Source organism: Lampetra fluviatilis, chromosome 2 (genome assembly GCF_964198595.1).
Source record: "Lampetra fluviatilis chromosome 2, kcLamFluv1.1, whole genome shotgun sequence".
Lineage (NCBI taxonomy): Eukaryota > Metazoa > Chordata > Hyperoartia > Petromyzontiformes > Petromyzontidae > Lampetra > Lampetra fluviatilis.
The window spans coordinates 20,186,426-20,213,659 of NC_136276.1; the positions used below are offsets into that span (position 1 = coordinate 20,186,426).

A 27,234-nucleotide genomic window follows, 5' to 3' on the forward strand; every position below is an offset into this window, starting at 1 on the left:
TATCGGCTTGCAAAGCCCCGACAACCTCACTCTTGCAACAAAAAAAACACAACCAAAGCGCAAGAGCAGAGCACTCATCAGCGTTGCATAGAGCTATGTTTAGACTGAGCAGCCGCAGGTGTGAAGAAGGAAACCCACAATACTTCAAAACAATCTCAAACAAGACATTGCTTAGCAACAAGGCACTGTTTGCTTTACGAACTATGCTGTCAAAGCTCTTATCCAGCTCCACCGAGATCCCGAGCTGGAATTCCACAGCTCTCACGAAAGATAAAACCAGGTTCTCATGTGTAAGGAGTGTTATGGTATCGGCTTGTCACGAACAACTGCATGTGAACACACACATGACAAAGATCCCTGTTTATCCTTACATAAAGTATTGGCGAGTGCCGTTTGCAAGCACTAAGTAATGACAGCAGAACAAGAACGTCGATTGTGAGGCCTCCACTATGCCCAGCTGCCTTTGTCTCATCAGTGCTGTTCGCTCATTGTTCAGGCTACACTTTTAAGGCTGAGCTGACCTAGGAGAAGCCCAATGCAAGATCAAATACCAGGTGTGCCTGATCGCATATGCCAGGATGTTGTTAATGTTCTATGCATCGCAAGTAAATATTAAGAACATATTAATTTGGTTTCATACTTAACTTGGTCAAGCAAACACTCCAACATCGCCATCGAAAAACTGCAACCCACACTCACTCATCAACACAGTCAGCTGCTTGTTCTATGACAGATCCTTGATGGATAACACGAACGGCGCTGCCATACCATTCCCAAGTTATTCCACAACGTCAAGAATTGTTATTTTACTGCCTGAGAATGCACAATTGGAAATTGCCGTGTTGATGTATAAATATTGGTTTAACATTGGCTGCAGAATGTAAAAACCGACCAACTTTCAGTGGCTGACAAAGACTGAAGCTGATCCATTCTCAGCTCTATGGAAAGGGGAACTTAAAGGTCTTCGCAATTACTGAAAGGAAAAAAAAACGAAGTATGGAACAATGAAAAGCAAATGTTCTGACACTAGTATAAATTCGACGTCTTTGGCACAACATATGCTGGTGTTTGCCTTGTGCAGACGTGAGATTAATCACCTCACACTACATCCAAAGAGAAACGGAACAAATACAACATCAAAGTCAAGGATCCCCCGTGTAGCCCTATACGAACACCCAATGAAGGCCGGCACGGCACACGAGGGGGTGGGTGGCCAGCACCACGCCCGACCGCCTTTGTATCCCCAGTGGCGACGTTTAACACACAGCTCCAGGTAGCTCATTTTGAGGGCCCCAGGACCAGTTTCAGATATTCGCCACCGATGTTGCCCGTGGGCGGGAATCGAACTCGCCGTCGCCGGGTTCGTAGCCGCAGCCGCAGCGCTTAAACAAAACTCGACGCCAAGTCGTGAGTGGACAACACAAAAAGTTCCCAACTGCGCCTCGTCCACCGTGTGCTTGTGCGAGTTTTCAACAACGCATTGTGCATTATTGCCAATTCGTGTTCGCACGCGTTTCATCGCCCAATCAGCAAAGTGCCGCGGTGATTGTTTTGCTGCGGGTCGTCGCAACGTGGCATCCCGTCAAAAGCGAGAACTGCCACCGGCAGTCAGGGCCGGATTAAGGCACGGGGGCTTTAGGGGTTGCAGCCCAGGGGCCTCCGCCAGCTGGAGGGCCCTCCAGAGATGAAGTGAAAAGTTATTTAATTTGTGAATGCTGATATTATTTGTTGTTAGCCGTGTAAAAAATAATTTAAAAATTATTAAACTTTGTTTTCTTTTCGATTTAAAGCTTTCGTGACTGCAGGGATTCATCTTCTTGGTTCTTTCGGTAAAGTCACGTAGAAGGGAAATAATTAAATAATAAAAAGAAAACATTATAAAATACAATTTCTATGTTTTATTTTTATTATTTTATTTTTTCCCTTCTACGTGACTTTAGCGAAAGAACCAAGAAGATAACTTTGTTTTCGTTTTGAAAATATTACTGGGTGCCTCACAGTACCTGTAGCCCAGAGGCCTACAAAATCTTAATCCGGCCCTGCCCGCATGTAGCACAGCGGATGGCAAAGGATGTGAGCTACCAACGCACCCAGGCACTTCACATTTGTATATTCACTTTGCACGCACACCATGCGCGCGACAACGCCTGCATCGCATTTGCATTTAAAGGAAAGCGTTCCATTAACAATGGCAAATGCGGCTGAAACGTTGCATGAAAGAAGCACTGCATTTGTCTGAGCGAGTGCGGTTTTATAGTCTGAAAAGGTATGGAAATTACTGGATTAATGTGACCGAACATATAAAGGAGTACAATCTCCACACACTGACTGCAACGTTGCATCCCTAAGCTATAACCAGATTGTAAATAAAGGAACGTGTAATTACTGCACATTCTGGTCAATGCTGAACTTTCAACTTGTAAATAAAACATCTTGAATTCTCTACAGTTAAGTAACAACACACAAATATCCAACATTGGTCAGGTGACACTGGAACAGGGAATTGGACTCACAATTGTAAGCCCACGACTGTACAACGAGGAGGTATTATGGGTTATGTAACTCGGCCTTAACTCATTCTGCTGTTGACAAAAGTACAAGAGTGAAAACCTCTTGAAGCCACACTCGAGTAAGCTGGAATGTTTCAGATGTGAAAGTAGAACATTGTTTGTAAAGCATTGAAGTCTACTGTATTGTTGGCGAGGGTAACTGTGTGTGGGTAAAAACATTGTCTGGTTGTCATGCGAGTCGAGACGATGTTCCCTGAAATATTACTTTCATCTCTGCTAATTGAGGCAGTTTGCGACCATACAGCATATCCCAATTATTCCGTGCATTCGTATGTATTTAGTGGAATGTAAAAACAAAATCTATGCGGTTTACCAATTTCAATTTACTCAGAAATTACCCAGTTGGGTAAAGCTACATCGCAACATCACTCACTGTTGTAAAATAACTAATGCAACTATGTCGTTTTGCGATAGCCTTGCGATCTAAGAATGGAGCAAATACCCAGTGTATTATTTATATTTTACGTCATACAACACAAAATAGCACCCATCACCACCAAAATAACTGACTTCCAAACAACACCCAGTATCATATTTCCCGTTGAGAAAAAAAATCCAAGACTACTTTGATTTCTACAGAACACAATCCGTGCAAGAGAATTACACTTGCCAGTCTGGCGGGTATTCGTGTCCAAGTGCAAATCTGTTTCCATAGTTAGGGCGCAGCTCCCTGTCCTGTCGTAAATTTCCATCGTCAGACATTCTGCTGGGGTTAAAATGTCAGCTGGAGTGCATTGTTTTGGAATCCAGCAGCAGACGTCTCCTTCAGCGAGCGGAGAAGAAGGTTCATGGGGTGGGACTGTCAAGAAAGAACCGCCGGGGGAACACGATTTGAGGGTACAAAGCCAACCGTTAAAAACTTATCCCAAAATATGGTAAGACGTTATACACGCATCAATAGGGAGTTTGTGTGGAAACACCACTGTGGAGATGTCAAGCTCGATTCCAGATGTCCATTGATGATGCAATGGTGCAGGCAATAAATTTCATTTTAAAAATGTAAGTCCCGATTGCTGAAATGTATCATCCTAGGTGAGCCATACCAGTCCCGTAATGTAATTATTGAACACACAGGATTCATTGTGGATTCGTGCTGCAAAAGGGTATGGAAGACTCATCATCATCACCATCATCTCTACCATTTACAGCCCTGAGGCAGTGAACGAAATTCCATATTATACAGCCATTGATAAATTGACATTTTAGCTTATCAATCCTGAAATATCAGAAAGGCTGAGTTGGAAATAAAACACATTTTGTGCATAATTGATTATGATTACATTTTAAAAGTATATATTTCACCGCAATAAGCGATTATACATGGGTTAAGAAACGCAGGCATACTGTAACATTCTGAGGCAGAGCCCAGAGACAACAACAAAGACGTTTTCTTTCATCATCGCAAGATACGCCGGATTCAAAACTCCCTCACTCAGACTGCCGCTGAAACAATCGCGCACGCCTACGTAACCTCCAGACTTGATTCTTGTGATTCTCTCATACATGCGCTCTTCCAGAGTCTCCCACTTCAGCGGATAAAACTTGTGCAAAACGTTACTTGCAAGGGAGCTGACCTCAAACCCATACACGTGACCACCATTACCGTCATTCTCCACTCTATAATCAAGCTTAGGATTGCACTTATTGTTTTCAAAGTTGGGGCAATTAGCCCCAGAAAATTATGGAGCGGGGGGGGAAGAATGCCCGGGCCCCTCCAGCCCCACCCCCTAATCCTGCTGAAGGATTGGCCCACATTATAATTTCCTATAGGCAAGATTTTTGTGTTTTCTCCTCCCAAACAAGGTCATGCTACAGGGTAGAACTACCATGGCCATGAATGGAGATTTAATTGTGCCGAGTCGTCCTTGTACGTATCCCCATTGAACTTGTGAGAATATGTTTTCCCCTTTTTCCTGGCAACAAAACAGGTGTTAAGATGTTCAAACACCAAACTGAAACCTTTTACAAGGAATCATGTCTGCATTAACCACAATGCTTGTGGTCAGAATGCAAACAAAAAACATGCTCTGATGAGAAATGTATTGTCTTTGAAACTGATTGGTCCATACCAGAGACAGCTATATTTCGAGTCTAGGCTAAAAAAAAAGCACATGACTGTTTATGATCCTTGACGAGACCAGCAAGGTATTGTGGTTCATTTGGGGCAACTACTTTGTGTGTAATGAGTGCGAATATGGCAATGTGAACGTAATTTCTTGCAGGCCACCATGTCTGCTTTTAGAGATGACGACGACGACAACGGCGATGATTGACGATGAGACACGTTGCTCGCTCACCTGAAGTGGAGCTCCAATTGGGTGTAGAGGTAGCGGAGCAGGGCACGCCGGGCCACGATCTCCGCGTGGCAGTCGTTGAGAGCCAGCCCACGGTCACTCATGTACTCGCCGTTTACGCACTTGGTTCCCGTCGCCACTGATATCACCTGCGCATCTTTAACGTCCAACCCTGCCACCGAGAATCACCGAAACAACACCGTGTTACGACCACGACCATGAGGAGAAATGTGATGTTGTTGTGCCGAGTTGGTTTGTTAAGCCAGAATGTGAACCGGCGAACGCTTCATACCCACGGTGATACAGGGGGACCGATATCGCGGATCCTATTATCTGCAGGTTTATCCGCAATTCTATTCCTATTATCCACGGGATATAAATTCACAGATAACCCGAGAATAATAGGAAGACTTTGCCACACGACTTATCTGCAGAAAAAGCACGAGTATTAAGGAGCAGCTTCGTTGTGCATTTAATATGGTCACAGATAATAGGAGTTACTCTTTGGTTCTTTCTGTAAAGTCACGTAGAAAGAAAATAAATTAAATAATAGAATACGCCGTTTCGATTGCAACACAAGCAACCGTCATCAGGAATAACTAAATTTGAAAGAGAGAGACAAAACACAAACATGGAGACAGACACACAAGCAGAGAAAGACAACACAGAGACACACAGAGAGAGACACACAACATAGACACACAGACAGACACACAAGCAGAGAGAGAGACAACACAGATACAGAGAGAGAGAGAGAGACACAACATCGACACACTCAAATCAAGTTTAGATAATAGGTCCCCTCTACTGTCATGTGCTCGAAAATGCCGATTCACATGCATCATATTCAAGGTATATTTGGTTATGATGGCGTGGCTATATATTTGAAAACATATTTACTAAGGTTGTATGAGCATTGTTTTGCCTGTGAAGGCCGCAAAATGAAATGTGATGTTGTGTAGGTGTTGGTGTTGAGGTTTCACAGCGTGAAATATTCATAAACACACGTGTTTGCCAAACATTTCACAAATGTGGTGTCTATATGTAAATACAATAATGGTCTCCCACAATAAATTCAGAATGTATTGACATATATTCATAATGTAAAGGAAAACTGCTCTCAGGTGACATATGTCATGATTGCGCCGTGTTATTCCTCAACGGCCTGGAAGTTTGGTATTGCACCATGAAGAAATGTGATTGCTACCGCGTACACAAAAATATAAACACAAATGTGAATTACATTAGTCTCATATAATTGTTTTTACAATTATAAAAAAAATCCTAGCATCCATTAGGATTTCAATGAAAGCCAGTACATATCTCTATGATCGTAAATCAGTTGACACCAATGTGTGAGGTAAAATATTGAAAACTTATTTAGGACCGTATTGTAGAAATAAATAAGTCATGTGGTGGCCATTTGGATTGCGCTAAGCAGGGGGTCTCTGGCATCAGTTTGGGCAAGCTCAATATATTCTTAGACAAAAAAAAACACCGTTTGCATTGGACAACCTCAAGCGAGCAAATTGCCAAGTAACCGTTTCTTATTTGTGTGAAGAACTGAATATGAGCACACGATCAATGTACCACATTGTTCATAATAATGTCATCAAATTTCACAGTGTGTGTGAGTGTGTGTTTCTCGCCAGATAACAGCTGAATTGAAGGATGAATTGCCAGGTGATTGTAGCCGATATCAGCTCAATTTAGGACAAATTTGCTAGATTCCTTTACTGCATTGTGAGAGGAGGCAAATTATAAGTGTGTCCCTGTCAAAAAGAGAGAAATTTGGATATCTTGAACCTCATATCCAGTGGCGTATATACACGTTTGTCTCATAAAGGAACTGCTCAACAGGGGATAATTCTCAATAATGGAGGAGTTGTAGTACACTCTGATTGGCTACATACTGTGTGAAAGAAGTTCAACATACATACATACGGAGGTTTGCTCCCATAGGTAAAACACTCAGCAACGATTTGCAGAGGTGTGGACTCGAGTCATGTGACTTGGACTCGAGTCAGACTCGAGTCATGAATTTGATGACTTGCGACTCGACTTGGACTTGCATAACAATGACTTTGTCCCACCTATGAGATGTGGACTCGAGTCATGTGACTTGGACTCGAGTCAGACTCGAGTCATGAATTTGATGACTTGCGACTCGACTTGGACTTGCATAACAATGACTTTGTCCCACCTCTGACGATTTGTCCAAACTTTAAATGCAGGACCTATCTGAAAAAAAAAGAGTCTTAAGACTCAGAAAGACTTCGATAAGACACATATGAGCCTTGTTCGATGCCTCATATGATGGCACATTTATGTATAAAATTATGGCGCGATACAGGCCTCAAGAAAATCTATCGGGTTTTTTTCTCCATCTGGGTGATAATTGCTCACTGGAAAAACGAGGGGTTGACTTGAATGAAAGGCAGTGGTCCATAAACATATGTTAACATTGAATATAGCGTCATTTTGTATTTTGATTTGCGTTTAGTTTGTTTCCTTCCCGTTCACCTCCGATTAGCACGGTTGGCTACGTACGGTACAAAACAAGTTCAACATACATAAATACGTGCAATACTGTGTGATAAATATGTTAAATTACTAATGATGACGATGCAACTACCTTTCAAACGGGTAAAACCACCGCTGCAAATATGTATGGCCCGAGCTATTTACTGTAATTCAGATTTAACAAAGTGCCAGAAAATGTGCGCACCAAATAACAAAACAATTTCCAGCTCAACAGCGTTGGGCAAATGACCGTGAAAAGGTAGTGGAACAGGGTCTTGAGTGAGCACCAGTTGTGGACTCCACACAACTGGCACGCAGCTGGCAGTGCGGTGCGGTGTCGTCGCGTCTTATCGTCATTGCTGGCGTGTGCACGGGTGTCGAACCGGCCGTCAGGACGATCCCAGCGAGCACTTTCCGTCGAGCGTGCGGCGACGTGAAGCCGTCGGTGAGATCTGAAAACTTCTGCTGCACAAGGGACGCGACCGTGTCTGCCAGCACCTGAGCGCAAAGCACACAAAGACAAAGATTCCCCCGTGTAGACTCAACAGACTGTCGGGGCAAGTGCTGTTGGCGAGCAGCAGCACCTGTGAAGGATACCAGCACTGTGGTACACGAGGGGGTAGGTCGCCAGCACCACGCCCGACCGCCTTTGTCTCCCAAGTGGTGATATTTACACAATGCACTCGGTACTGATTTGAGGCTGAGTCGACCTATGGGAGGCACAGGACCGGTTCTGATAATTCTCACTGGTGCTGGTGGCCGTGAGCGTCACAAAATGGGCTGCTTAGCCTGAGCTGTAAGTGTTCTGATATCAGCATTGTCTTTTGGCGTTGTTCTCTGGTCTGACGCTGGTGAGACGAGACCTAAAGAAGGCTCCTGTCTCTGGTATAGGCCAATCAGACAATGCATATTTACGTGTGGTTAATGCAGACTTGATTCCTTGCAAAAGGTTTATATTGGGTGTTTTGACATCTTAACACCTGTTTATTACTTTGATACTGGAAAAAAGGTCTCCAAATATACAATTATTTCTTTAACATGCTGCTATCAATCCATACGAAAGAAGAAGATCCTATTCATGGCCATACTGTGTCCTGTTTGCACGGTAGGATGTCCATCTGAAGGATTCTGGCAAACATATCTCTCACTGTTAGAAAATAAAAAATAACAGAAATCACTCAAAATCAAAGACCCTACCACCTTCAGGTCAGAGTTTTTTGGGTTATATTTGTTTCACATCAACGTTTATTTATTTGCTCTTGCCTTCCAGTTCACCATAATTTCCGGCTTTGAGAGGTTTTGCTTTATAGTGGTCTACATTCTCCCATGTCACGGAACTTTATATTTTGTTAATTTGTGAACTTCTTCTATCAGTCGATCATAATTGTTATTTTTATAGTTATTCTAGTATTAGTCTCCAAGCTCGTTACTAGTAGCCTATTCTAGTACACTAACCACCCCGGTTTACGTCGGGATGTGCTCCTGAAATGTGCTGCAGCGAACATCGAAACGACGTCGATCAAGGCTATTTTCCCAATCACCAAAATGCTGTACATGAATGATATATTTTACTCCACAGTACGGTACATTTTTTCATGCGATGGATACGAGCAAGGACGGACGACACCGCCAGCGGCGCGTGGAGCTTGAGGCGACGCAAATTTGGTAGCGGTGTTAATCATGTAACAACGTGCTTTGCGAAATTGCGTGAAAGGGGCAGACGTAAATCGGCGTATAACTCTATAATCATTCTATGACTCTAAAATCTGATCAATACTGCCAGAAAAGATCGACTGGCAAATTCTAATCAATTCCGTAGAATCACAGGTCGGATCGCCATTTGGTTAAGATCTGTTTCCATATATATACGAGCAGGGCCATGTGATAAAAAATGTATTTGTAAAAAAAAAACGCCCCTATTGTCCAACAATGCTTATCTATGGCCTGCCGTGTTTGGAAAATCTGATATACACTATATTAAAATAAAACAGCACTTGTCCAGGACGTCGATGGGAGTGGTGGAAATGCTTTGTTGAGCCTAGAAGAGACGCAGTCCAGGGATCGCGCCTTCAATATTTACACATCCGGATTGATGGTGTGCCAGAATACACTGGGAACTGCATGCTGTCTTGGTGTGGTCTGGGACTATTTTTGATTTGAAGCTTTCATGACTGCAGGAATCCATACTCTTTGGTTCTTTCGGTAAAGTCACGTAGGTATAAGATAAAATAGATCACGACGTTTCGGGCGCAACACAAGCGTCCAGAAATCTAAAATATACTTACTCAATAAACAAAATCTAAATGTTACATTTTTGTTCGAAGTCAAAAGTCTAAAATGTATTCGCACTCAATCACGGGGCTTGTATACGTTAATGAGGCCTGATCCCCAGATGAAAATTCCACATTACTATGCCAGGAGCAAGACTCAACCCAGAAAAGCTTTTCCCACCTGATGACGGATGCTTGTGTTGCGCCCAAAACGTCGTTATCTCTTTTATTTTATTTTCTACCTACGTGACTTTACCGAAAGAACCAAAGAGTATGGTCTGGGACTGTTTTTTTTGCTGTTGTTTTGCTGCCTTACCAAAGCCTGGGAATTGGTGTACTTATGCAATTTGAATTGATACACTATCTATTTGTACGTAAAAAAAAATTTAGTGATTTATTTTCCTATACTTTGCACTCCAACCGTTTTTTGTCTTGTTTGCTGTTGTAACTTTTTGACCCCCCCCCCCCACTGGACATCTGTGAAAAAGAGCTTCATAGCTCATCGGATTTCTCCAGCATAAATAAAGATCCTGTTTCTGGGGATGTATGGAGTGCCAACGCGTGTTTATTGTCTTAAATGGACAGACGCCTGCTCACATCTGAACCACATCTCACACGGGTAAGAGAGCAGAAGTCTCCATTTAATCGCAGACACTCCGAACATTTGTAAAACATTCATTTTGTGTATTCTTGGTTCTTTCGGTAAAGTCACGTAGAAGGGAAATAATCAAATAATAAAAATAAAACAATTAAATTCTCACGACGTTTCATCATCATCAGGTTTTTTTTAACACCTGATGATGATTGCTTGTGTTGCAATGGAAATGTCGTGAGAATTTAATTGTTTAATTTTTATTATTTTATTATTTCCCTTCTACGTGACTTTATCGAAAGAACCAAGAATATGAATCCCTGCAGTCACGAAAGCTTTAAATCGAAATTCATTTTGCGTTCAACCATATTTGAGTTGTTGTCTTTGGGCTCATCTATGACTTTCGATTGCAGATTACCACTCTCTTTATTTGTAACATGGTGCGCACATATCAGACTTTTATTTTATTTTTGAAAGACATGCGTGCAGTAGTCTGCACCGGGTTCTTTTGTTTAGATGCAGTGTGCATATTTGTGGCTCAGGCTCTGAAGTGCTCGTTATTTTGAGTAAGGTATAAAACTCCAAGTCTGGCAAGCTGTTGAAGACGTATCATCATACTAATAGGGTTTTTCCCCTTTTTTTCTGGCAACAAAACTGACACCTTTTGCAAGGAATCATGCTTACATTCACCACAATACTTGCAGTCAAATGCAAACAAAAAACAATACTCTGATAATTTATGCATTGTCTTTGAAAACAAGATGACGCCAAAAGGCATGCGCCTTTTGGCGTCATCTGGTCGAACACCATATGAGACTAGGCTCTAAAGAAAGCTGTCTCTGGTGTGGACCAATCAGTTTCAAAGACAATGCATACATTATCAGAGTATTGTTTTTTGTTTGCATTTGACTGCAAGTATTGTGGTTAATGTAAGCATGATTCCTTGCAAAAGGTGTCAGTTTTGTTGCCAGAAAAAAAGGGGAAAAACCCTATTAGTATATTTTGGTACTGGCAAAGGAGGTCCCATGATGACGTATCATCAATTACGCTGCCTATTCTTCAGAGATTGGAAATGGACAACAGCAATAAACATCCATTCAAGAATTCGCCGGCGTCAACAGGTTCGAACGCCTTAGTTAAATTGTAGTCTCATGAAAGTGATTATTATTTAAAAGCCATTTCAGCTTGCCTTGCATACTGTGTGTCTGTAAAACACATCTGGTGAGGGAAACAACATTGAGAGTGTATTATTAATTTTAATGACACCAACAGTGAAATGCTTAGTTTTTAAATAAGTTGTTCTCTGGCAGTCGAATCTCATACTGGGCCACCAGCAAACTATATTAAACCTGGCGTAAGTATAATGAATCTGTAGATAAATTAGATTATTAACGTGGCAACAGAGGCTGCACCATTGATGATACCTCCCTCACAGTGAAAGTATCCAAAATATACTCTAAACAGAGGTCTTTGCAATGGTAAGAGCAAATTCTTTGTACATTTTAGATACTGCATTGGTTTATTTTGCCAGCAATGTGATGAAGGCTATGTTATTGTTACCCAGTACTGTAATTACAAACTGTAGGTATGAAGAAGAAATGGCAGATTACACTACACACTGCTTTGTAACAGGTTAAACAGTAAATGTACATCCAAAAGCCATGCATTTATGACTCAGGGAATCCAACCCAGATTCTCCAGTCTTGTGTAGGATGCACGCTCATCACACGAGCCCTCACTGGTTCCAGAAATCTAAAATATACTTACTCAATAAACAAAATCTAAATGTTACATTTTTGTTCGAAGTCAAAAGTCAAAAATGTATTTGCACTCAATCACGGGGCTTGTATCCATTAATGAGGCCTGATCCCCAGATGGAAATTCCACATTACTATGCCAGGAGCAAGACTCAACCTAGAGGGATGATGAGTCGGCCGCAATTGAGAGCAGGGTAAAGTGTGCACTTTGACAACAACAAAAAACCTCTTACAGAGATTCGATCACAGTTTACAGACATTTAAGTATGGCAATACCTTTGCACTTGGTGATAGAGTATGAGACACTAAATTCATCGTCATTATGTTGAGGCCCATCTTATAAAATATGCCACTTTCAGGCTTCACAGACCTCATCACATGAAGCTCCCACAAATACTTTCCCAGAGTTATTCATGAATTTCATCGAGTATAGATAACAATTCGTCTTTAGATAAATCTAATTCCACATGGAAGCGTGGGACAGTTTCCCAAAGACAAAGGAACTATGCTGAGTATTTTCGTCACTGCAAATTGAAGTCACATCAGACAGCAGACAAAGGTTGCTTTAATCGCCTCCTCTATGAGTATGAAACATGAATTTAAAGTCGGGACACATTCATACTAATTCCCATACTTACGTCAGCCATTACCCTCCAGAGCATAAAATGTTTGCTGACCACCAATCACAACATTCATTTACAGAGGTGCTGAGGGCATGTTACCGTGGAACACGGAAAGGGTGAGGGGTTTGGTAGGTGCAGACCTGCACCCGTCTTTTGCTTTGCTGCACCACCTTCATGGTCCCTCTTTGTAATATTTCAGCAGCATTCTGAATGAACTGAGGAATACATTTGCCACGCAGTCTTTTGTAATAAAACTCAAATGAATGGTTGCACGCTCCATCGCCGATGTTGATGCCAATGACTTAATCGTCAGGTGCAATCTCACTCAGATATGCTGTGTTAGAGTGGAATGAAGTGACTGTGTGCATTGAAATTGTCATTGAAAAGCATCAGTAATTACGCGGATAATTGGAAGACTTTACGGTGACTCCAATTTTATTTGACGTTCCCACCGATAACCCAATGGGGTAAGTAACTCATTCGATTATTCCCAGTAGCTCACATGTCATAAAACGGATTAATACAGTTCCCCCAGTTAATATAATTAAATGCTACGGTGATTATCAGTAATTGCCATTAGTTTAGACAATAATCATCCTAATATTATGAAGCAGTATAGGAAGTATTTATTAGACTGGTTGTAGACAGCATTTTAAAAAAAATTGTCGAGCCAACTATTGGCTAATTTACTGGAAACCAATCTGCTACAAAAATGCTGCTCATATGGAGAAGACTGAGTTTGACCATTGGAATGTAAAATTTCAAATTTATCCATTTGATTTGCTTTTGTCGTTTGGGTGGCCCAGATCACAGTTGCAAATGAGACTCCTATCCTGATCTATTGAGTTTTCATCCTTAGTTAAACAAAATTAAATGTGAACTTTAAAAGTTTTTGATGACTCACAGATGGAGATGAGCTCCAGGGCATTGCTAGTTTTGGTTTTTGATTCATCATTTGCTGTTGTGTCTGGTCACGTTCCTTACTTGTTGATAAATTCTGCTATATTGGAGGTTTCCAAGGAAAAAGCATTATCACACACATGTGCTCATACTGGACTGCACAGCGATGTGTTACTTAAAAGCTCCATCTATGGTCGTGTAGCACTTGTGCATGCTACACTCACAGCTGGTGCCTGTCTTCTGCTTAATAATTACCACGTGCATGCGGGGCTAAGGGGGAAAATGTAACACACTTTGAAATGCCAATTTGGGAAATTCCACTATATTTCTTGTATTATTTTACAATCAAACCAAACACCACTCTGTACAGAGACAACAGCGGTTGTCCTAGGATAGACTAGTCCCAGCCATAGCAAAGAAGCATTATCCACAGCGCACATGCCGTCAGCTACGCATGGCCGTTAATTTCTAGAGCGAGCAGCAAATGAACGATGGCTGGCCCACACATCACCACTTCGAATGCCAATATAGTTGCAGTTAACTTTGAGAATTTGGGCTATAACCCCTTTAACGCTAATGCTGTTCCCATTAAGCAGATTGCACTTCTAAATGCAGCCACAGGCCCTTCCGGGAGAGAGAAAGGATGTATCCACGAATGGATCAGTCACTCTATGCCTACTCTGCAGTGTATTGCACATCGATGTGTTGTGCGCCCATTTGTGTTAGGTCTGCACCCCCTCGAGTTTAACTTACCCAGGAATAGCCAAGACACAGCGGCAGAGGACCGCAGGTGATAAATTGGCCGCACATTGATGAGAAAGGCTTGCCTGAGCAATCCAATACTAGCAGAGCCCATGCACTGGCAATCTGCACCTGATGATGTGATTTTTACCACACAAGTGTAGCAGTGCGCGCTTGAATGATCAAATTACAGCACAGGCATCAGAGATGCAATCAACACCTTGCGGTGGGAAGCAGGAACCCTGCTGCTGCCCTGCCACCCATAAGATGTGAATCACGATTAAGTGGTGAGCACAACGGATCCTGCTCGAATTTGGACCTGGTATAAATCGTTACGATCGTTACTGGGTCAGCGGCTTTTGCACTGCACTTTGCTGGGTGGCGTGTCCGCCAATGGGCAATTTAAATTGAGTTGGTGGTTATTTTTCTACTGTGAGTCTGCAGCGTAATTACTGTAACAAATTGCCAAAGCGAGCTCTCTATCTGTACAAGAAATAAATACACGGCGTGCCATTTCTCCCAAGCAGAGGCCACCGAAAGAGAGGTATCACAACCCAAATGCCACCTTTGAAAAGTTGTACGCAAATACACGGTAGTGCATGGTGACTAATCTCCTCCGCACACCCTGGACACCCTTGCAAATGAGGGAGCCACGTTGGTGAGATGTTAACTCCCTTGCCTGGTATGCAGGAGGTCGTGGGTTCGATCCCGACCCTGACACTGCTGTATATTTGGAGTTTGCGTGTCTCTCTCCCCGTGGTCGTGTGGATTTTTCTCCGGGTCCTCCGGGTTTTCCCTCCATATTTAGAATCAACTTGCGTTTAGAGTATTTGGCTCCAATAAATTTCCACATGATAAGCCACTTCGTTGAGCTATCATTTGTGGGCAGGTCGCTTCTGCAAAAGAGCTATATAGCTCAGTGGGCCCTATTTAGTAAAATAAAAAATAATTCATATTTTTTTATTTTATAGATGCTATATAAAGGCATTACACGATTTATGGGTCAGAGTAATGCACGCTATTCACCTCGCTGCGTGCCCGCATCACCGGTTTTCTTCTTCCCAGTTCATACTTTATAACGGTTGCTAGCGTGTGCTCCAATTTGTCCGCATTTATTGTGTTATTTGCCATTTAATTCAAGCACCCCCTTCAAGATGAGTCGCAAGCGTAAATCAGCATTGCCGGCTATTACTCAGGCAAATAAATCTCGGCAAACTATGAGCCTGCGAACGAAGCGGGACATCATGAAGAAGGCACGGGAAAGGAAAACGCTTGGTAGAGATTGCGTGTTCCCTCAACTTAGCTGCATCAAGTGTGATAACTATTACCAACAATTCCCATAAGATCAAAAGCAGTAAAGTATTGTTATTAATGATGTTTTCATTGCTGTAAAGGGAAAGTAGACGACATGTATCATTCTTGCATTACGAGAACGTGTCCTTAATTTTTTTCTTTCAAATAATCGGAATTCTTTTTTCGATCGACGATTTTCCGATTTTACGGACCGTTTTTCAAAGAATAAATCCTAATCGTAAATTGAAGAATGCCTATATTAAGGAATTTTCTGGGTGAAATATTTTTAGAAAAATTATTTTAAAAAATAAGTTGTTCAGTTTAACACGGAGGCTTTCACGGCTAATATCATCCATAATACAGGGTTTTTGGGTTAGATCGCGTAAATATAAATGTGTTGTTAAATCCACCACCACCCGACACAGTCAATTAGTAAGGTTTGTCACGTAAACAAAACGTGCCAATTCGTTACTCGTACAGCACATCGGTGGCGGGTTTAATGACACATTTATATTTATGCGATATAACCCAAAAACCCTGTATAATTATGGAAGTTGTGCAGTGCTTGGCAAAGCTATTTTTTCTCAGGGTCCCTCGCCAGATTAAGTAGAGGGGGGACACTGAATTAAATAGTTCCCTTCAATTCTGTTGAAGTTGTGTTCAACAATCGTGTAACTTCAGGGCCACATTGTAGATATCTAAGCCACACTTTGCTCGGGTAAATTTATTTTAAGGATTATTTAAAACCTACCGCTGTCATATTTTACTGAACCTAATCCCTTCAAACATTATGGTCTACTTACTATGCAAAGTTGAGAAGCAGTATTCATTTCTCTTCAGAAAAAAATATTTGAAATACATTGCTTTGCGTTCGTTTTTCCTCTGTTAAAAAGATGCACTTTCAAAGCAATGGTGTTGTTTTGAAAGTGTCCGGCTCCTGTCATCCTTGGCTAGATTCCCTAAACTCCCTCCACTCCTTCCACTCCCTCCATGGTTTCCCACCATAGGCAGCTGTGTCGGATACAAGATCGCCTGCTGGCTGTGCCACGACCATGCCTCTACCCTCGGTCGTCCACCGCACCTCTCTTCAACTGCTGTCTCACTGCACCACAGGTCACAGTGGAAATCTCCACAGCAGAGCGACTCACAAGCTCCTCTCTACACCAGGGACCAGGGACGTCAATGGCGGGCCTCGTTTCTCTGTGGCAGCTCCCCGCCGTCTGGAACGCCATCTCGCTGCACATTCGCAGCAGCATTCAATCTGCGCTAATTTTAAGAGATGCTAAAAGGCCCTCAACTCTTTCTCTCCTGGATTTCGAGTGAAGAATGAGCTTGGCGATGTGCCTCTGAGTCACAGCCATTTACGTCTGTGAAATATTGTTCACGTTACAAATTGCATTAGAATTCTGAAATATAAAGGAGCTTAAATGGCAAGGACATCTGGTTGCAGTCATTTTTATTAAAGGTATCAAATAATATCTTAGTAGACTGCATTTCAAAACCACAATGCTGGTAACCACAGTAAAACTAAAGTAAAACAGAGTAAATTCATGGTCATGAATTTACAACACTTGCATAATATGTCATGTCCCAACCAACTGGACCATAACATTCAAACCCCACTATTGCTGAAGCCCACAGTGAGACCACATGCTGTGCTAAATAAATAAATATAATCCTTCCAAAATGCATTATTCCATCATCACTGTTCGTCTCCATCTGCATCCATGGTGTTGAAATGCAACGTGAAAGATTAAAACTGGGATAGAGTGATCCACTGTCACGTTTAGCAACAAAGCTAGCTCCCACAGTGTCCTTGTGCTGTGTTTTGTTGGCTGATCTGCAGACAATTCTCAAGCTCAGCAGAAAATGAATGAACACTATCAAAGGAAATTTAAGAGGTGGACTGAGACCTCCTGAAGTTCAAAATCAGTATACAATACAACCTTAGCCTGCCAGACACAGGATGGCCAGATTTTGCATTTAACCGCACAAATTGCAACTCATAATAAAAAAGTAGTTTTTAAAAATGTACACGATTTTAAATGCAAGAACAGAATACATAAAATGTAATGTCGACTAATGTACAAAAACTTTAGGTGAACTTAAATATTGCACACGTGAATTAGAAATATAAATGACTTAAAAAAGGGGCAATTAAATATTGCACAAAACCGTTATGTTTTGGCTGAGTCGGTTGCTGGCAATAAGTATCAGTTGATAAGAGTTGTTTTGGGTTACATCGCGTAAATATATAAATATATCGTTAAACCCACCATCACCCGACACAGCCAACTAGCAAGGGTTGTCACGTAAACAGAACATGCCAATTCGTCACTAGTACAGCACACCGGTGTGTTGGAGAGCCAAGCCACAACATTTACAACTGAGTACGATGTTTCGCCAGTAATTATAACTAGCTTCATCAGGCGACAGGCTCTATTATGGATGATACTGGTCGTGAAAGCCTACATGTTAAAGTATCACGTGACAGACAAATTAATAAACACAGTGGGAGAGCATTGATTCCATCATCAACCAACAGATGGCCTATTCGTTGATACTTCAATTGCTCACGCAATGCTGGTGACCATCATAGAGGTTGAAACTGGTACAGGATTTACGTTATTTAAACAAATACTGAGACATCGCCATAATGCAGGGGGTTTTGGGGGGGTTACATCGCGTAAATATATAAATGTGTCGTTAAAGCCACCATCACCCAACACAACAATTTCTTAAGGTTTGTCACGTAAACAGAACATGCCAATTCGTTACTAGTACAGCACACATATTGATCTCGAAAGCCTACGTGTTAAATAGAGAAAAAGCATTTTTCTGGAAGGGCCTGTTTGCCCGGAAGGCCCATTTCTCAATGAAGCCTCAGTGTTATTTATTTTGGTGAAGTAAACAATGTTGGTGTACCTGAAGTCAACGCCTCATTGCGTAATTAATTACACCTACACTTCCACACAACCCGCCTAGACAGCACGTGATGATATTGTACCGGTTCGCTGTTCGGTACTCTGCTGTTCTTGACTTGGGCCTCACCATGTCGGTAGATAACGCTTGCCTAGAACACCTGCCATACCAGCAGCCTTTATTGCTGGGTTGCTGATGGGCCCCAGAGAAGTGGAACCCCCCTGTAAAGCGTGCCTTATTAGAATTTCTGCTGCTGGAACAGATTGGTCCAGAAAACAAAGACACCAGCATCAACGGGAAGCTGCATCTCATTAGTGTCTCTGTTTAGGCATCTAAATTCATGAATTCTGAATGACAAGCGTGTTATTTCATTTCTATGAAATATATTCGGCCTGGATGCCTTCAGGGTTTCTTGTATTTTTGCTTTAAAATAATTCACATGATCGCCGATAAGTACCCGTTTGAATCATGCTTATGTGGAAACTTAGACAATTACTGTTTAACACGTAGGCATTCCGAACCAATGTCATCCATAATATAGTTTTGTTTGGGTTAAATTGCGTAAATATATAAATGTGTCGTTAAACCCATCACCACCCGACACAGCAAATTTAGTAAGGTTTGTCACGTAAACAGAACATGCCAATTCGTTAATAGTACAGTATGTTGGAGAGCAAAGCCACAACATTTACAATCTGGCTGTCATCTTCTTGGTTCTTTCAGTAAAGTCACGTAGAAGGAAAATAATAAAATAATAAAAATAAAACATTATAAAATAAAATGTTTTATTTTTATTATTTTATTATTTCCCTTCTACGTGACTTTACCGAAAGAACCAAGAAGATGAATCCCTGCAGTCACGAAAGCTCTAAATCTAAATCTGGATGTCGCCTGATGAAGCTAGTTTTAATTACTGGCATAACGTCGTACTCAGATTGTAAATGTTGTGGTTTTGCTCTACAACATACTGTACTAGTAACGAATTGGCATGTTCTGTTTACGTGACAAACCTTGCTGATTGGCTGTGTCGGATGGTGGCGGGTTTAACGACACTTTTATATATTTACGCGATCTAACCCCTCTAAAAATAAAACCTGTATTAGCCAATTGTTGTATGCCAGAAAACATTGTTTACTTCACAAATACACAAATAAATGTGGTGTTTTTAAATTAGCATCATCACATTTAATCTGCGATTATAAATGTAATAAAGCATACTCGTATTCAGCACATAATCTCTTGTAGGTTGATAAATGGTTACCACTCAGAGGGAATCATGGTTGTTTGATGGAAAAACCAGCCACGGCCATGTGAATGGAGAATTTCCATGACCCGTCAGGGCCGGCAATAGAGGCCACAGTCTTCCCAATTGTGCATTGAGCTTGGGAGATGCTTCAACCCGACTGAAACAATTGCCCATGCATAAAAAAATAATATAAGAAATATATAACAAAGAACATAGCATCTAATTACAAAAATATTGTATGCAATTGTACAAGAAAAGTCCGTTAAAGGGGTTACATAAAAAAAACTATACTAGCTATGGAAATTCAACATGCAAAAAAATAGAGCTGAAGAAAAATTAAGGTTTTGGTGGCGTGGAAGCAAAGTAGACGGCACAATTCATGGCAGCTCCGAATTTGATATCCCACCTGTGGCAGGTGCAGCTGCAGGCCCTCACTTGGGATGGGCTGGCGACCGGGGGTTGCATCCAGCTGCAGATGAAATATGCCCTGAAGCACAGCCTGCGCTGCTCGAGCCTTCGCCAGCTTCTTATTGCGACCAGATCCCTGAAACGTCTGCCCATCCACCGTCACAGCCATTACAAAGTTCCTGGCATGGCTCTCGCCGATTTCTGCGACAAAGTCAAACCTGAGCCCAGGTCGCATTTCATTGAGGATCATCAGCGGGTTTTTTCCGCACGAGAGAAGAGGGTAAGGTGGGTTGCTTGGCTGCTGGCCAGGCACGGCAGGAATGAGCGACGCCTCGCTTCTGCTTGCCTTCGCCTCGAAGCCGTTGAGTCCGAATGTAGACAAAAATGACTCGCTCTCGCTGGAGTCTTGAGAAAAAGAGTCACTCTCCCCAGGTAGGTCAAACTTGTTAAAGTTCATTCCCGGGACGTCGGCCAGGTCGGACGTGAAGTCGGTGATCGCTGCGGTGTTCTGACCCATGGCTATGTGGGCCTCGCAAGCGTTTGGAAACTGCACGAAGGAGCGCAGGGCCTTCTCGGCCGCCTGCAGCTTTGCCTTCTTCTTTGTGGAGCCCGAACCCTCGAATGTCTGACCATTCACCTCCACGGCCATGATGAAGATGGGCGCGTGCACAGGCCCCACCTGGTTCACCATCTTGTACTGAATGCCCGGCTTCACCTCGTTGAGCTGCATCAGGGCGTTCTTTGGCACAGCCGGCCCCGGCGCCCTCCTCCGTTTTTTCGGCCGAAAACGCGGGAACATAGAGCCATTGCTGCCCTCCTCCAGGGGCCTTTTGCGTTTCGTGGAGCCCCTGTTCGCGGGAATGCTGGCTATGGAGCACAGTCCGAGAGCGGGCTCCGTGATGGACATGTTGTTTCCGATGTGACGATTCTCTTTAACGTCGGTGCTGCAAGAGTCTGAAAAGGGATATTGTAACACGGACAAGCAAATGTGTGCATTCAAATAGCATAAAGACCACGATTGTATTATTTTAAAAAACACCAATTAAGAATAATAAATTTTGACACGTGCTAATACACTTGCAGCCATGTGATATTACTGCACACATTTTTAGGTCACGTGTTTAGGAAGCCACGCAGCTTCCCAAGTTGACAGTTGCTCACGATCTGGAATTCATTTCCACAAAATAGAAAAAAAGCAGACCTAATATGTATATTGGAACCGCTGTGGTATAACTGTAATTACATGGGAAATAGAAACCCTTTCTGGCAATAACTCAACACATTTCAAGACTGCCACAAAAGTAAGAACTAGATCATGGATGACATTCAGGCAATGGTCTTTCATCATTGCCGAGAAGGAGGGGCATTGCATTTGTTTCCCCTTTGAGGGCAGTCTTCCCGATTAATGCGTTGACTGCCAACGCAGAATCACAAAAAAAATTATTGCAATAATTCATGAACTTTGCTTTGACAGCTATGGAATGAAATGTTCTTGCCATTACATACTTCAAAGTCTGTGAAATAATTGCAAAGGCATTTTTATTTTATTATTGCATAATTATTCGTGGATTATATGAAGTACTGCAATGTGATATTTTTACGATAGCTTATATTCTATATACGTGTATCTGTAAAAAAAAAGCGTACACATCAAGCATATAATATCGAACATCAGGTTAAATCGGTCATGGCTCTCTCTCAGGCAAACTGAACGGCGAGGGCAGGTTGACGTTGACCCATTACGGGGGTTTATTAGGTCGTTGTTGCAGAGAGGTGTTTAGGAGGTGCAACGTGGAGATAGAGGAGGAATGTGAGTGGTGTACTCAGTGGCTCATTGCTCGAGTGTAAACATACACACAGGCAAGTGGAGAACAAGATCTCTAGCATGAAATCATCGTCATCATCAACAATGACTAATCCACTGCTGGGTGAAGGCCCCCCCCCAGCCACTATGATCCCTCATCATCATGCACCACAAAAGTCCACCTAGCACCTATAAATGTGATGATTCTATCGCTCCATCTCCTGGATGGACGTGATTTCGGGCATGTTTCTCTCCTGCCACTCCGTCACTAGCCTTGACCATAGCCGAGATTGCCTCGAAGTCTCGTCCACCTGCAGTAACTGTGGTGTTATTGGTCACCACCCAATGCTATTTTACATTATGTACTGCAGAAAGTAGCGCAAAATGAGGTTCGTACATTTAGGCTGTTGTATCAAAGCCACGGCCAATAAGAGCCAATTAGATGTATGTCGGGGTATGTACGTGCATATAAAGTAATAGCAGCAAACACACCATTAAATATTTTCATGGGATGAATAAGTAGAACAAACAACAGAATAAGTAGCACACTTTGCACACGGTGTGCACGCACGATCGTGGAGTTTGCAATGCAAAAATAGATTTTGGATGCCATACATGGTGCATTCCACACTAAGCATGCACTCACAACTATGTTCTATGCATCACAGAACCTGTTAAAAGCCCCCAGAAGCGGGTGACTGCACTTGCAAAGGTAGCCGGTTGTCCATTCAATACATATCACGTTAGAGTTACTTGAGAAATATACTATTAAAGATACAATTAAAGCGTTTGCTGATATGCCCCTTCATAATATTTTACACTGGTACTGCGGTTCCTAACTGTCAAGTTGAAATTACGAAACTAACTGTGATCTTGGCGACCACGTGTCCATATTTCATACATATTTGTGCACACTGTTTAACAAATACCAACGGTGGTAGTTGACTGCTGGCTAAGACTTGCTGATGGAATTCCATGAGAGGCAGTTCACCGGATCTAACAGCAGATGAAAACACTTTCATGGCCAATATGGCCACCACCAACCAGCCTTTTCCTTCCTTTAGAAAGTGAGCATTTGTATTCCATTTATTTTTACGTCACCAATATAATTTAAGTACAGTATGTATGATATATATATCCATGTAGCATGCGTAAGAATTGATGAATTGCGAATAGAAAACTATGAACGTAATTATGGAGACTGGAGAAGTGCTTAATGAACCCCAACAGGAGAAAAATAAGAATAAATCACATGCAAACGCTGTGCATACTCCACACGTAAGTATAGTATCCAGGGTCGGCGAGATACTCACTCATATTCTCTTCATTCTCATCCACTCCAGTCACATTTGGTTGCGCTCTGAATTGACAAACAGCTGTGGTCCTTTCTGAAAGTGGGAAAAAAAGGACACGGATTTGTATTATTCAAGCTCTATTTCACATTCATCCCAGAGATACAGCTCCTTCCGGAAAAAAAGACACAAGACTCAGCCATTGTTATATCGTGATGAGTGAAACAGATGACACTAGACTGTAAAAAAGAATTTCAAGGAAAGGAATCTGCCGATTAGCCTACATACACCATTTAGGTTCCTCTGTGGTTTTCTTTCAGATTGCATTTGAACACACACACGCACACGTAGTGGCTATATAGGCAGAACGACCATTTACAAAACCTGCTTAAGTAGAGTTCCCATTCTAAAGTCAATGCCCCCACGACTTACAAAGCATAAAGTGGTGAGTTAAACATCTCAGCCCATCATTTCTCTTTGGGTTAATACAATCACGACCGTTTTGCGAGAAACTCCAGTCGTCCGATGGAAAGACCAAACCCACACCCCGAATTGGACTGTAAAATTGTCGCGTCCAAGCCAGCTCGTCGCAGCAAAAAAAAAGTTCCGACAACTTTCGTGATTTACCCCCCCACTTCCCCCAAAGGGGCCCCCTCTACCCCACCCTTAAGATACAATAACATTTCAGTTCTGCACAGCGCACTTAACAAATTAAAAGTAGTAATCTTTGGGTGCTGTACAAGGTGACCAGGGTGAGTATAACGCTTTAGCTAAATATAAAAAAAGTTTCATAAAGATATGCTCACGCAAAAAAAATAATTGCGTGGAAGAATCGAATGGTAAACCTAATGGTACATATAAGGGGTTATTTAAACAACAATTTTAAGTGATGAACTGACAGAGAGAGTTAGTTTGTGAAGAATTGTTATGTATATATGGGGATGCATTTATGCACCAATGTGTGGGTGCTGTGCTTTGTTTTTATTTTGACTTTATCAACACCGTGACCTCGGTTTCAGCTCTGCATTGGTGTCTAATTTGCATCTCTGTGAAAGGTGTCAAGCCTATCGATAAATATAACTCCCTAAAACTTGTATAATACTAGCAGTGCAAGTTTACAGCTACTTTTCAAACACATCTTATTCAGGAAATGTAAAAAATGTGTTGATGTTTTTTTTTCCATCACTGAATATAAAATAAACAACACAACACGTTTACTTTTCATGGACGGTCTCGTAAAAAAGTGTTTTTTGAGGTGGCACAATGGAAATTGGAATTGCATAACAGCTCAAGGTGTCAACTATGATAGCCCCTTTTCTTGATAAGCCAAATGTAATGCAGCACAAGTCAATAATGTTTGACAAGGACATAATCCAAGTTCTCAAGGGAAGTGGAATTTCATCTATTGGCTGACCTTTGAACTTTAAACATTCATAGTTTCTTCATCCAGATTTGACTTTATTGCTGAGTCTCATCAGAAAGCTCTGTCCTTATAAAACAATGACAATTTATGTTATGGACAGGAAATAAACAATAGTACTGATGGGACTCAGAGACGCAGTGAATTATAATGGGTTGCCACGTTTAAACAAATTAATCTGGGAAATATAAATCAGGAAGGCCGCAGATCATTTAATGAATTAAATGCTTTTGTGCGATTGAAAAGAGTCTTATTAAACCCCTTCATAAATATCACTACAAAAAAGCGAATTCACTCTCCACTCGGCTTCCCCTCGTCCCACGTGTATTATTTGCCTACGTAGTATCTACTGTGACGCCCATACAGGTGCTATTGTACAGCTATTTGAAGTCAAACTGCATTTTCTTCTCCTCAGTCTCCCAACTAAAAAAAAATCAGTTGGCATTCCACACAAGGGCGGTCACTGCAGAGGCGGTCACTGCATCGCCAACTTTTAGATGCGCTTCTGTGTCCATCTGGAACGCTCTTCCTTCCAATATTAGGAAGCCACTGGAGCTATGCACTTTCAAATCTCGACTCAAAACTCATTTATGTAGAACTTCTATTTTGTGTTTTTTTGTTGTCCTTTCCCTGCACCTACGTACGGTGCGAGAGAAGTTCAACGTGCAAACACAAGCCACACTGTCCAACAAATCTGACGACCAACACCACCTCGAGAGGTCTTTATCTAGCAGTATGTTGAAAAATAGCTATAAACGAAACGCACCATATATGTTATGTTATAAGTTCGAGTTAATACTGGTGGTCATGGCTTATTTTAAGTCTGTGCTCATATAATACTGCCAGCATATTCCAATAGGTGTTTTTAAAGGCTACCATTGTTATATGATAGCGAGCAGTCTAGTTTACTCAATGATGAATGGATCCTAACCAATGGGGCCAATGGGTACACACCACGTCCCACCATACTACATCACTGAAACATTTTAGACTCAAAATATATTCAAAACAGAAGAAGCAATCGAAAATTGTTGCAATGCAAGTTGCGCTTCAACACAGGCAATGAGAGGACGAAACTAATTTCGGGGAAAATCATACGTAGTTAACATTGAAACATCGAGGCCAGAAGGTGGCTTGTTTATGCCAACTCTAAACAATATATAGAAATGCCTAGAGGATCAAATAGATTAATTGGATATCTTTAAATAATGAATGAACTGTAATGAATAGTGCATTAAAAGAAGGGGAAAAGATTATAGAGCAAACAGAGCAAATTGTTCAACACTTTAAATATATCATGTATGAAGAGGAAAATAATAAATGTATCAAGCAATGGAACAACTGCAGATTGAATGCACAGCAATGCTGTCAAACGAATCAGGAACGAATGAGACAAGGAATGAGAGAATGCAGCACACAACTGATAGAACATGCAAGCAATGGGCGAGAACGTGAAAGCAGCAAAAAGGGAACTTGACTATGAGCAATTCACAAATGGTTGTCCCTGATACGGAGAGAGATTTAAAATGAGTGGAGGGATTTGTGCACTCCAAAGAAGACGGCAGTTATAAAAGAGACCCTTTTATATGTTTTGATGGATGGTTTGCTAAATACAGAACTTGTGCCAGCCCTGTTGATATACTGATTTCAGAAGCAAGTCAGGATTAAATTGTAACTTTAAAGGAACAATTTCTACTGTTCCACACTATTGTGATAATGCCCACGTTCATATTATTACCACCATGTACGTAGTTAATTTCCAAGCCTGTGACTACCCTCAACAATACGCCCTTCCTTCCATTTGAACAGAAATGTTCTGGAACCTCTCGTGTATTCATCCTTCCTACTCGAACAAAAGCCCAACAATCTCACAGTCCCTCCCTTCGCCTCTGACCCTCCACTCTTCTCACAAACTCCTCCATCCGCCGTACTTGCTCTGTCCTCTTAACAGGCCCTTCACCACAGCCTCATCCAGCCTCCTCCCTCGGCTCCCCCTCACCCTCCTCTCCTCCGTAATCCCTCGCGCAATTGCGACGCATAGGACATCGCGACTCGTCTTATCCCCGTAGCAGAGGAAACAGGGTGCCAGATAAGCGAATGCGCACATAAGGGGCTTGCTCGTCTCTGGATTGTCCGAACAAATCGCCGTGACGAGCAGCCTCGTTGACGCCCCTTTCTAAATCCACTGCTGGATGAACGTTTCCGCCGTGACGCGTTGGTCTTGGCAAATATTTAACCATACTTCACCATGCCGGTCAGGGTGCGGGGTCAAACCCACGACCTCCTGCGTGCCAGGCGAGGGAGAGTGCATCTCTTTCGCCATCACGGCACCGCAATAAACGCGTGACATCTTAACAAACGAGGGCGCCTTCACGCGAGGATATGCAGGCACATATTTATGTATTGCGTAAATTAGGTGCAGTTTCCTACTACGAGTGGCCATCGGATATTACGTGCGTCAGTACTAACCGCAGGAAGAGTGCTCTTTTGAGCAGCGTGCCTAGGCAGACGATGCATTCTTAAGTTAACATCACAACCTCATAACCCTTCCCATCGTTTGCGCACGTTTATTATTCCAC

At 42.1% G+C, this 27,234-nt stretch overlaps 1 protein-coding gene across 4 annotated transcripts in view; it reads right to left on the reverse strand.

Annotated features, from left to right (window-relative positions):
* Nucleotides 1-27,234, reverse strand: part of ADARB1 (adenosine deaminase RNA specific B1) — a 109,220-nt gene that overhangs the window by 18,445 nt on the left and 63,541 nt on the right. For all 4 annotated transcript variants that reach the window (XM_078871844.1, XM_078871834.1, XM_078871825.1 and 1 more), the window contains 4 exons: nt 23,257-23,331; nt 20,138-21,093; nt 7,771-7,885; nt 4,868-5,036 (listed from right to left, as the gene is read on the reverse strand). In XM_078871844.1, the coding sequence (XP_078727970.1) occupies nt 4,868-5,036; nt 7,771-7,885; nt 20,138-21,093; nt 23,257-23,331 (1,315 nt within the window). The remainder of the gene's footprint in view (nt 1-4,867; nt 5,037-7,770; nt 7,886-20,137; nt 21,094-23,256; nt 23,332-27,234) is intronic.